This window comes from Hordeum vulgare, chromosome 5H, assembly GCF_904849725.1.
Source record: "Hordeum vulgare subsp. vulgare chromosome 5H, MorexV3_pseudomolecules_assembly, whole genome shotgun sequence".
NCBI lineage: Eukaryota > Viridiplantae > Streptophyta > Magnoliopsida > Poales > Poaceae > Hordeum > Hordeum vulgare.
The window spans coordinates 111734635-111747594 of record NC_058522.1 but is presented as its reverse complement, the minus strand read 5'-3'; the positions used below and the strand labels follow the sequence as shown (position 1 = coordinate 111747594).

Sequence of the window (12960 nt, the reverse complement as noted above, 5' to 3'; positions counted from 1 at the left end):
GCTTAATCCAATCATCCATGTGAGCCTAGTTTCAATTACCATTTTCTGTCCAGATTGGCACATCGTGAAGGAAGTGTCACTTTGGCATGTCCAAATGGTATAATTTTTATACAATGCCTTCATATGCCCAAATTAACATCATACACCAAATTTCAGCTCAATCCATTCATTCATTTGATCCCAGCTTCAACATCCATATTTCTGCACAGTCTGTTACTTTGCAAAGCAAGTGCCACCTAGATTCATCCATTTGAGCTAAAAATTTGCCAAGAGAGTCTCCTTCGTAGATGATCATCCTCAGCCAAAATTTAGGCCCATTGTCTATGTGAATTACTCGCACCGCTAATCAAACACTTGGCTGCTAATTCATGTTTGAGCTTAGTTCAGTCTCCTGTGAGATTCTTCTATTGTATTTTTCTTCCTAACACCTACCGAGGGATTTTCCAACCCACCAGATATGCCTATTCCACCTAGAACGCGTGGCAACGCAACAGTTAGGCGGTGACCATGCAGATGGCATGCAAGTTCACGCACTTTGGAATTGGGGCCCTCGACCACCATCCAAACCTCGGCGTCAAACCACCACACCATGTATATCTGATTAAATAGATACTTATATACATATAAATGATTTTTGGGAAAAATAAAGAGCAAACTATAATGCAGCTGCAGTTCAAATTTAACCCGCTTCCAACTGAATCGACATAAATTTGTCTTTTTCACGAGAAGTGGATAAAAGCTTTTAACACCCAACCATTTTGTTAATTGTAAATTAAATATGGACTAGTATTTTATAAAAATGATTTGGTCCAATTTTGAAACAAATATATGGTAGGTCCTTCACAAAAAAATCATTTTGGTCACTTGAAAAATGGAAATTGAATTTTTCATACAAGGAAAATGAACACTTCCTTAATCAACATTGTTTGCCATTCCAATATGCACCCTTGTGCATAATATTATATCATTTCAACAAACTATGTGATGAATGTGGCCATAAGATTGATCATTTGGCTTGAAAGCCATGAATCTTCACACATGATAGCCCATTTCTAAGAACACTTTTTTTAAAATAATTGTCGTATTACAAGTTTATTATTTTTCCTGGTAACTTTGTTACATATAATGACACAATGCAAAGGTTTTCCATTTTTTTAATTTTTTTGAATTTTTCATGGCCATTTCAAAATGCGATAAAAACAGCGGGTATGACCGTTCCTACCTAGTGGTTGAATCTTGGCAATATTTTGGTGTTTCTCTGATTAAATATGTACTTGTGTACCTAGAAATGATTATTGGGAAAAATAAAGAGCAAACTATAATGTAGCTGTAGTTCAAATTTTACCCGCTTTCAACTAATTCAACGAAAATTTGTCTTTTTCACGAGAGGTCGATAAAAGCCTTTAACATCCAACCATTTGGTCAATTGTACATTAAATATGTCCTAGTATGTTATAAAAATGATTTGGTCCAATTTAGCTACAAATATATGGTAGGTCCTTCACAAAAAAACTCATTTTGGGCACTTGAAAAATGGAAAATGAATTTTTCATACAAGGAAAAATAAAACTTCCTTAAGCAACATTGTTTGCCATTCCAATACACACCCTTGTGCACAATGTTAGATCATCTAAACAAACTATGCCATGAATGTGGCCAAAAGATTGATCATTTGGCTTGAAAGGCATGAATCTTCACACATGATAGCCCATTTCTGAGAACACTTTTTTAAATAATTTCCATATTACAACTTTACTATTTTTCTTGGTAATTTGGTCACATATAATGACACAATGCAAAGGTTTTTAAATTTTCTAATTTGTTTTTGAATTTTGCATGCCCGTTTCAAAATGCGGTCAAAACGGAGGGCCTGACCGTTCCTATCTAGGGGTTGAATCTTTAAAAACTTTTGGTGTTTCTATGATTAAATAGATACTTTTGAACCAAGAAATTATTTTTGGAAAAAACAAAGAGAAAAGTATGAGGTAGTTGTAGTTCAAATTTGACCGGCTTCCAGCTGACTCGACATAAATTTGTCTTTTTCATGAGAGGTAGATAAAAGCTTTTAACACGCAACCATTTTGTCAATTGTACATTAAATATGACCTAGTATTTTCGACAAATGATTTGGTTCAATTTTTCAACAAATATATGGTAGGTCCTTCACAAAAGAAACTCATTTTGGGTACAAATCTTTATACATAATATCTCATTTTAGAGAATAGTTTTTTGAAATATTTGCCGTATTCCAAGTTTGCGATTTTTCCTCATAACTAGGTCACATGTAATGATATAATGTGAAAGTTTTTCATTTTTTGAATTTTTATGCTGTTTTAAAATGCATTTTGAATGAAACGTATCTCTGACCAATCAAAGCGGAGAACCAACCTTCCCACGGATCACACGAGTGTAGCTATTCTGAGCCTTCAAAGCTAAACCGATCCAATGTCTCTCAACAGTTCCAAATGCAAACACAAAAAATGAAAACAAATGCAAACTCCACCCAGATCCACCCCTCCCCTCGTCCCCCACATCGCTGCCGCCTCCCCGATCTAGGTCGACGCCGCAGCCTCTCGCACCTCGCCGCAGCCGTCGCCCCTAGCCCTTGCCATCCTCCCTAGCCCCTGCTATCCTTGATCTTCTCTCGGCCCTCCTCCGTCCATCGCAGCTCCAGATTTCCCCATAGGCTTGTGGCTCTAGTGCCCCGATGTTGAGCTCGTCGCCATCGCCGCCGCGTGGACCGCGTCCCCGCCCGCTTCCAATGCGGTGGTCGTACGAGTCCTGCAGCGTGTGGGAGCCGTCAATCTGCAAGAGCTTCATGTCGTGGCCCTGGTTGCGGAAGTTGAGCGACAACTTGATGCTGACGTTGTAGATGCGGAGCCGGTACGTCTTGGCGGCCTCCCAGGTGAACATGGACGGGTTGGTGGCCACCCTGCCGCCCCTGCCGTTGATGAGCACTTCCGCGGGGAGGCCGAAGCTGCGCCCGGCGTCGAGGAGGCTGGCCATGATGGCTTGTGGCACTTCCCGCTTGACCCGTGCGACAGCTACGCCAGGTGCGGGGCATTCGGTATTGCGACCTCGGCCAGTCCCCGTTGTGCAGCTGCCTGCCGGGGTTCCAACCGCGGTGGCCGCAACGGTGGAGCCTCGGCTCCGGCTCCGGCGGCTGTGTTAGAAGGACCAACCTGAGCTGTGGGGCCAGAGATGGGTTCTGGACAGTGAGCCTAATGAAGCTGCCGGAGGCGACCAACGCGATGGTGCACACCGGCATGATCTTGGACCGGTGCAGGCAGCTCTGCCTCGGCACCTGCAGCTGCAGGGCATACGCCGCAGCGGACGTCAGCGGGGGCATCAACCGCGGGTGCATCGTGTGGGCCGTGGATCTCATCGACATGCGGCAGTACCCGGAGGTCGTGCAGGATGTGTACATCTGCCTCGCGCAGTCCGAGGTCGATGCCTTGACCGCTGCAGGTTAGTACGTAGAACTAGAACTCGGCATCGACTGAAAAAAAATTCTCCTCCAAATTTCCCATTTCAATTCGAGAAAACCATGTCTACTTCTTCAGCTAACCGGCGACGAAGCCATGTCGTGCTTGTGATCACCGTCGTCACGACTATCTCCGGCGTGCTTCTTCTAGGAGCCTTTGCCTTTGGGTGTCTCTGTTTCTCGAGAAATAGGGCGGATTATTCCTGGGTTCCTAGGTTCTAGGATTGTTGGATGCTACTATACAGTATATAGCCATTTACTACAACTGAACGAGAATCATTTCCTGGTCTGGATTAAGTCACAGAATCATGCATATATGCTTGCGTTATTAATTAGTCAGCAATTGGCAGGCACTAGAGAGCATGCTAAATGTAGTTGCCATGTTAAAATCTGCAAGATCTAGAATTGAATTTCTCTTACTTATATATTTTGACTGTCACACTGAATTTGCACATGCTGGTTTGTGTGTTTCTGTCAAATTAGAAGTAGATTAGCTAGTTATCAAAGTACGAAGTAATTTACCCTGTTATCCTTAATATATATAAGAGTGCTTGCATCCTCTAAAAAAAGAATGCATGGAAACAAGTAAGTACGATTGGCATATAACTATATCTTATTTCAGGATCCATTACTATCCATGCCGCCACTGGGAGGAGCTCGACCCCAGCGTCGGTGCAAGGCCACCGCCCACTCGGAGGTAAATATTCCACCTCGCTGCCCCTATTGCCATACGCCACAGGTGATGTGATTTTGTGCCCATGCCTGCAGGCTCTGTTAGCTTCCCATGGTGTGGTGTGTTGTGTACAGATTTTATTTCAGGATCCTAGGTTGGTACTTGTTTTTCCTATGTGTAGTTAGATATCTACTCCGTGATAACTGCTAGTTTGACAGCCTTGAACCTGGTTATATCGCCTAGACAATCTGGTGGTTACAAAAAACATGGTGACTTCTAAGGAATAAGCAGGTAATATCACGTGGACAACATGATAAGTACTTATCTTCTACAGTCTGGTAGTTACAACAATATGGCAAATCCTAACAGACGGCCTGGTAATGTCCCTCAGCTAATCTGGTAGTTACATAAACAACATATGGTGGTCATTGTTTGGTAAATAACTTGTAAGTGGGCAAAAAAGCGTTTAGTATTGTGTTTTCCCACCCATCTTAATCCATTACCTATTGCTTAATGATCATGTGTGTCTCCAAACAAGCAAGTATTATTACTATTATTTTGGAAGGATGCTCCATTACTGTCACCAATTTTAAATAACCAGGTCACCAATGGTGGGGTGGGGTGATACAGCTCAGGCCTGTGGACCAGCACCTGGCTGTCACATCCTCACCTCCTCGGGCGTTTCTTTTCCCCTTGGAATTTTCCTTCGCAACAATTTTCCTTTTATTCAAACGGTTCTCTTGTGCATTTTTGATCTTGTTCCAAGTCATGGTTTCTGACCAACACGCTCATATATGTAGTGTTGTTCTTAAATTAAATCAAAAGAGCACGAATCTTACTGTATTTTGTCGGCTATAAACAGTCTGAAACAAGTTGTTACAATGCCTATGCACATAATTTTCGTTGCTTATTCTCATATCAGCAAAAATGCTTTCTTTTTTCTTTCTCTTGTGCTTCGACAGGCTGTCCAACTCGTTTCTCAATAGCTCCTTCCTCAACAACTCGTTCCGAGGCAAACCCCTGAGGTCATCTCCAATCTCGTAAAGCCGCTTATACGCGCGATGACAAGTGACAAGCAGCAGCAACAACAACAACAACAACATCATGAAGATATCAGGAAGAGCTCGCAGTACCTCTTGTCATCAAGGAAACCGTTGCTGCAGCAGATTCCCGAGGATCAGAAGCCGCTGGTGGTTGGCCATGAGGTTTCTCCCTACCAGCAATGCTCTTACACCAGGGAGCTATGAACGGTAAGCAACTACAACAAGGCCTGTGAATTTCCCATTCTGAATGTGAAATGAAATGCTACAAAAATCCTAGATATGACTGATCGATAGGACTAAATCGATTGATAGATCCAACAAAGATAAAACTACATGCGTGTACGTATGGTCGATGGTATTTCTAGAGCGGTCGTGCTAGTATTGCTGGTAGGTTATATGATAAATAGGTTCACTCAATTATTGGCACTGCAGGATATTCTTGTGATGTACCATTGCTGAACATCAGAGTTGGTGAACCTAGACACGTTCCTAGCAGACCGAGTGTCCAAGTTCAGTGTAACGATGCCCCAGTTAGACGTTCGTACACACCGTAGCATCACGGTTATAGCTACTAATACACAAATTTACACTAGTCCAGGTGCACTGCTGATCTTGCACAGTTGCACTCATGATGATCTTATTTGTGGGACAAGTATGAGTGTGTGATGAAGGCCAATGGCAATCTGGAGAAGCAAGTTCTGTCCTTGGAGGTACACACCTACACTTCACCTAATTGGGTAGTTCCTTCTCACCTTAAATTCATCATACTTGTCTAGTTAGTTATGTTGCAAGAAATGTCTGCCAAGTTGAATCTGAATTCATCAAATTCTACCTTCCTGGTTGAATTGTTTCCTCCACACTGTTGATCATGCTGAAGGCCATTGCTATGGATCTGTTTTCATGAGAAGTACGCTGGCGCGACACGGGTGAATGGCAAGCTGGAGGAAATGTATTTGTTATATTCTGTCCGTTTTTGCTATATTCCTGTGTAAGGAAATGTATCCATAAGATGAGTTATTGTGTTATGTAAACTTGGGAGATGTATTATGTGATGTTATATGATGGATGATTTTAATTCGACTTGGAGTTTTCTTGATTTGAATATGAAATAGTGTTGGATCTAATATTCGACAAATAATTGGGTTGAAAAGGCCTAATAAATAGAAATGAAACCAAGTTCTGGAACAAAAAGTTGCTGAATTCAAAAATGAAAAAAGGCCAAAACTGAAACTGGACCAAATGTATTTGGGCACTAAAAGGCCAGGGCCCAAATTATAATGATACAAAAAAATCGAAAAATATATATTAGAAGTAGTTGTAAATAGGCTAAGGCCCAAAAAGAAGACCAATAAGAAAAAGGCCCAAAAAATAAAACCAGTCCATGTGATCGATTGAAATGGGTAGGGCTGATTTCAACCATGACGTTTTGATTTCGTCGTAATTTTGCCACATAGGACTGCCATGTACGACTGGGTTAGATTCCAAATGAAGATTTAGGATCGTCGTAAAGGTTACGACGATCCACGAATCGTCGTAAAAGTTACGATGATTTCGATCAAAACTTCGTTGCTGACAGTTTTTGACGCTCCGTTTTCGACGCTTCGTTTTTTGTCGTGAGATCGTCATAAATTAAAAACTGTGACGATGTAGCGACGAAAATATAGCATCGTGTATTAGCATATTTCTTGTAGTGGAATCCCATGTTCCACAATGTACCAGAGATCAGTGTCAATAGCCTGAAGATGCATCTGCATCTTGATCTTCCAATAGGGAAAGTCCTTTCCTTTGAAGGTAGGACATCTTGCAGTAACCTTGATCATACCTGTAGTCGACATAACTAAAAATCCAGGAGGTTAAACCAAAATCACACAGAACAAGGGAGTACCTTGCTCTGATACCAATTGAAAGTGTGTTATATCGAAGAGAGGGGGTGAATAGGCGATTTTTAGACTTTCATCGTTGAGGAAATTCCTTTTGATGAAATTCCTCACTAATGAATAACATGCATCAGAAATAGCACAAGATTAGAGGTGCAAAGATTACAACAACAATTTACTTGATGAAGATTATGAGAATCGGTTTGCACAGTATGCAGGCACAGAATAAGCAGGTGAAGAATAACTAGTATGAAGAATTTGAGGTTGAGGAAATTCAATGAAATTCTTCAGCAAATTATTCAAACAGTGAAAATGAAAGTCTTCAACATACAATATCGAGGAATTGAAAGAGTTGAAGAAATAGAACTTGTATCACGATGAAGACAATTGTTGATGACCTAGTTCCAACTGATGTGACAGTCGTATGTCCGGTTTCGAGCGGCTTGGTATTGAAGCCAAAGGATACACAGTCCCGGGACACACATTCTCTACCATATTCTCCTTGAGCTAAGAACACACAGTCCTCGCCCAACACTCGTGGTAAGTCTTCAGGGCAGACTTTAAAACCCTGACAAACTTGGTCACCCGGCGATCCACAATTGACTGTTGGATGCTCTAGACCATGACGCCTAACCGTCTGGAGGATGCACAATCCTTAAAGGTAAAAGGCTTCATTTCCACACAGGAACAAATTTTTCAGTGATGGTCAATCACTTGGTTTTTGGTTTGTGGTTTGGTGTTTGGGGTATTCCCTCACTTGATGATTTACTCTCGAAGACTGTGAGGAATTTGGGTTGCTCTAAATGACAAGTGTAAGTTTCTCGGGAGCAGCCAACCAGCTAGTGGTTGTGGGGGCGGCTATTTATAGCCTGGGAGGATCTCGACATGATTTGACATAAATGCCCTTAACTATTGTGACCGTTGGGTGGTTAAGATTAGTGAGGTGGCGCGTGTCGCGGCAACGGTCAGAACTTTCAACTATGAAAGTCCTCATGTCTCTCATATTCCTCACTTTGAGGCTTTGATAGGTTTAGGCTTGGGTTGAGCATCATGAGGAAATTCATTCCGTAGTATTACCTTGACCCCCTTTAACAGTACGGTGATCCTAAGACTCAAGAGTACAGAAAACGAAATAGAAAGAGTAAGTCATCATGCTTCGAAGTCTTTAGGTAGTTTTTCTTCACGACACACCGAATTCCTCATATTCAATATTTTCATGAAGAATATCAATTTCATCGCAATTTCTTCACGATCAAAGTCTTCAAGCTTAGACCAATTTCTTCAGCCGAAGACATACATTTTTAGGGGTCGATATTCATGGTATAACTCAAACTTCTCAGTGACTTATAGAGCATGTGTACACTTATAAACACATTAGTTACTTAACCTATAAGTCTTCAACCCACCAAAATCACTAAGGGCACTAGATGCACTTACAGGACAGGAAGCAAATCGTCGTGAGTGCGCCTTCTCTTTTTCGTTGGCATATTTCCGCTTGAAGCATTTTCTTTTCTTTTGTGTTTAAGAACCAGATATGACCAATACTTTGACTGCTCATAATTTTTAAAATAAGACTGCAAATGATTTGTTTCTCTTTCCTACCTCTCTCCACTTTCCTCTTGTTTATTTTAAGATTTATTTCAAAAAAAATCAAACAACTTTTATGTGCAGTTTTGGGGTTGTGTCTTAATTGTAATATTTTTAAACTAGGAAATTGGAGGGAAGATATTAATTCAAGATCCTTAGGGTGCGTACCACCCTTCTTTACTCCAAAGGCAAGCATCTTGAACTCTGGTCTAGCTTAAGTTTGTGATGGCTTGTTGTGATGCATTGGAATGCATGATTGTGTTATTTTGATAAAAGCTCCCACATAAAATCATACTTGCATAAATGCATGTGATGGATATTTTCTTGCGGTGCAATATGTGATGCAGATGGTGAGTAGGTACTACCTCATGCCACGTATGCCATGCTGGTCTGGAAAACCTTGGAGGAAGGTTTATCGTGGTAGACATGAGACCATGGAATTGAAAACTCATTGGGATGAGACTGATAAGTGGGGGCATATCGAGGTGTGATGGTGGTAACACTATGGTATATCATTCAGGAAATTGTGTGGTACTAACCCTTGGTGGAAAACTTAAACCTCCTAAGTCACCCATAGATCGAGTCTTGTGAATGTGTCAACTTACCTTTTCGTGCTGCCATGGGCCTTCCCAAAAGGTATTACAATTTAGTAGGTCTTAATCCTATTACCATGTTCATGCCAAGTAGAGAGGCTGGGATGAAGGTTCCATGGCCATGGAATAATGCCAGTCATCCAGTCAGGGGGCAAGGGTGTTTCCGGTCTGGGACCGAGAGGAGAAGAGCTCTCCCATTGTAGCACGCGGTATAAATGTGATCCCATGCTATTCGAGGATGTTGGCCTCCCCGTATTATAGTTTTTCCCTGGAAGCGTAGTCTGTGTGATGCCAGACCTTGCTCGGGTAAAAATGGGTGTGTGCTGGTTCTGAGTGTTTACTTCTAGAATATTGTACACGGTATTAGTCAGAGTTACTATTGAAACCCATGGGCTGTGGGTAAAGAGTACACCCCAGAGTCAAAACTATTCAAGTAGCCGTGTCCACTATCAAGAACGACTGGTTGACACGTCAAGTGTCAGTCTAAGTGTTGGTCTTCGAAGATGTTAAATTGAAGAGGACGATATCTACGAAATCGGATGATAACCATAACTGTTATGAATTTTTGATGTGGACTAATCATTGTGGTATATGGATTTGATAGAGTATCCTTGGGACGGTTCTACCTCATGGCTGCTTGATGTTGTTATTAATACATAAGCCTTTTCTGTGGTGTCGCTTAGATGCTCGACTGTGGCAACTTTGATTTCTTTCATATAAGCCATTTCTGTGGTGTCGCTTAGACGCTCGACTATGGAAACTATGATTTCTTTCATATAAGCCCTTTCTATGGTGTCGCTTAGATGCCCGACTATGGCAACTGTGATTTATTTCATATAAGCCCTTTCTGTGGTGTCTCTTAGATGCCACACTGTGGCAACTGTTATTACTTTCATATACGCCCTTTATGTGGTGTCGCTCAAACGCCCGCCTGTGGCACCCAATGCTATTACTTATGCATCGTTAATGCCTGATACACCCTTTTTGTGCTGTCTTTCTCGATGCCCAACTGCGACACGTATAGTATTATTTCATTAACAAGTCACTTTATGCGGTGTTGCCAAGATGCCCAACTGTGTCTTGTACTGCTTGTCCTTCGGAGTGTCGCCTCAGACACCCGATCGACACGCTTATATTTGACTTTTACTTCCTTCCTGGTTTACTCATACATCATTGGTGTAAATGATTTACCTGTATAATTGCATCCATGAATTAATTATTATGGCATGACAGAATTATTAAGAGAATTATGCATGCATCTCACCTGATTTAACTTATCTATATTCATGATGTTTGCGAGGACATTCAACGTACCCACTGGCTTGTCCCTGGCTATTGTCTTGGCAAAATTGCATTCAGAAAGGAGCGCGATTTCATCAATCCCAGAACCTAGGAGTCGAGGATAGTAGCCTTTTGAGATAGGAATTATCCAGGTCAACTGTTCTCGAGGAAATAGAGTCCCATGGGCACTCGAAATTCCTCGAGTCACTTTCGCCGTCAGCCTTAGACTTTTGCTTAACACTGTGGACCTCCATGGTCATGTAACCCTTATTTTGTATTTTTCTTGGGATTTCTGTATCAAGTAAGTTCCCACCAGCTAACAGTAATCTTGGGGCTGGTGAACATAAGGGCATGTTTTTTGGAAAAAAATTTCCCAAAAAAACTCGGTCGCTACAGTCGTCTCCTCGGCTGGCGAGACTGAGTCATTCCATTTTATCGTTTATCTTGTATGTAGCCAGATCCTGCCTTGCAGATGATTGAAATAATGTTGTGAGGCTTGTAACTTAACTTGTGGTGAGTGTAAGCGAACCCTTATACTATTCTCTTCATAAATGTATTGCGATGATTTCTGTACTTGCAAAACGCTAAGATGTGCCTCTATCGATATTAAGGCCTCGTCCCCAAATATGGATAGTGCCGCATCTTGGACGTTACACGGCCGGATGGGTACTCATCACTCGAGGACATCTTCATCATCTCGGCGGTGTCCATGGCAAGGAGGGAGTAGTTCACCCCAAGGGATGATGGTTTTTACCAGAAGCTATGTGTTTAATCTCTCTCTCTCGTGTTCTCGACATGTCATGATCTTGATGTATCACAAACTTTTTAATATAGTTGGATCATATGGTGCTTGTCCCTTGCTATAATGATGTGATGAATTGAATCTTTCCCTTTGATATTTTGTTATTTCGGATTGAATATTGGATTTGAGATCACTTGATGTATGTCTTGGTACTCAACTTGCAAATTCCTGTGGTCACAATGGGGTAGTCTATGCATAGGGGTTGATACACAATCTTGTCCTAGTTTCTCCGGTAGAAATCTTGGGGTATTCTTTGAAGTTCTTTGTGTTGGATTGAATATGATGAATCTGAAATTTTTTATGCATGTCGAAGAATTGACCCACAGATACTTGTGATGACATTGGACTATCTAGGTGACACTTGGATTGATTTATATGTGTCATTGGTGTTATTTTAGTAGGAACTCTAGGGCTGTTTGTGCACCTATAGGAATAGCCCAATAGATTCACCGAAGGTGACAGCTTTGAGGTGGTTCTACCACATACATAAATTTGATCTTATGTTCTCCTCTAGATATGAACTTTGGAGTGATTCTTTATTGCACGATGATGGATGATCATATGATTCTATTGTGTTCGCATTGTTGAGAGATTGCACTGGTGAAAGTATGAATCCCATGCCTTATTTCCAATCATTAATACAACCTTTTGCTCGCTGCTTGCCACTTGCTACGTTGCTGTTTTTGTATTTTCAGATTGCAAAAACATATATATACTATTGATATTGCACTTGTATCACCATCTCCTCGCCGAACTAGTGCACCTATACAATTTACCATTATACTAGGCGTGTTGGGGAGACAAGAGATGTCTTGTATTTGATTGCACGATTGTTTGAGAGAGACCATCTTTATCCTACACCTACCCCGGATTGATAAACCTTAGGTTATCCACTTGAGGGAAATTTGTTGCTGTCCTACAAAACTCTACACTTGGAGGCCCAACAACGTCTACAAGAAGAAAGTTGCGTACTAGACATCAAACTGTTTTCTGGCGCCGTTACCAGGGAGGTGAGTGCTTGAAGTTATATCTTTAGATCTTGCAACTAAATCATTTAGTTTCTCGTTTTTCACTAGTTTGGTTTTACAAAATAAAACTACAAATAAATGGAATTTAGGTTCCCTCAATTGCTTCACCTTTTTATTGTGTTTCGTGAAAATAATAGTTCGGAAAACTATGCTCAATTATTACAAGAAGAATTTATAAAAATGCTTAATGTGAAATCCTTGAATGATGAACATGATTGCAATGTTGTTAGTATGAATTGAATATACATGATGACAATGATACGAAAAGCCACAAGCTTGGGATGCTATATTTGATGAAGATGATATTTTCATTCCCCCAAGTTTTGATGAGTAAATTTATTATGATGAAATCATGCCTCCTATTTATGATGATTATATTGATGAAAGTGGGTGTGGAAGAGTGTAAACTCTAGGAAGTAGTGATCCCACTATTTTTGAGGGTGTTGAATGTTATTTTCATAATGATGAAAGTGCATTTGGAGAGGTCATGACTTTATTTAGGGATAAGTCCACTATTTTCGAACAAGTTTCAATTGACTATGACAACAAAGTTGCTATCTATGATGATTATTGTGATGGAATGTATGATATA

The 12960-nt window shown here is 41.0% G+C and overlaps 1 protein-coding gene across 2 annotated transcripts; it reads left to right on the top strand.

Annotated features, from left to right (window-relative positions):
- The first annotated feature begins 2578 nt into the window (after window positions 1–2578).
- Window positions 2579–5910, top strand: LOC123395776 (G-type lectin S-receptor-like serine/threonine-protein kinase At4g27290). 2 transcript variants are annotated; one of them, XM_045090805.1, is made up of 4 exons: window positions 2579–3468; window positions 4107–4181; window positions 5120–5407; window positions 5799–5910. In XM_045090805.1, the coding sequence occupies exons 1-3, from the start codon at window positions 3225–3227 to the stop codon at window positions 5179–5181; spliced, it is 381 nt and encodes a 126-aa protein (XP_044946740.1). In that variant the 5' UTR covers window positions 2579–3224; the 3' UTR covers window positions 5182–5407; window positions 5799–5910. The 2 variants fall into 2 exon arrangements, with proteins under 2 accessions (XP_044946740.1, XP_044946741.1); XM_045090806.1 differs by having other exon boundaries at window positions 5633–5910.
- Window positions 5911–12960: the final 7050 nt, after the last annotated feature.

What these genes read in the sequence shown, in the direction of transcription:
- LOC123395776 (XM_045090805.1), top strand. Translation starts at nt 3,225, where the DNA reads ATGAAGCTGCCGGAGGCGACCAACGCGATGGTGCACACCGGCATGATC. An exon ending in CGATGCCTTGACCGCTGCAG is followed by an intron (nt 3,469 to 4,106) that starts GTTAGTACGTAG and finishes ATCTTATTTCAG; the next exon opens with GATCCATTACTATCCATGCC. An exon ending in AGGCCACCGCCCACTCGGAG is followed by an intron (nt 4,182 to 5,119) that starts GTAAATATTCCA and finishes GTGCTTCGACAG; the next exon opens with GCTGTCCAACTCGTTTCTCA.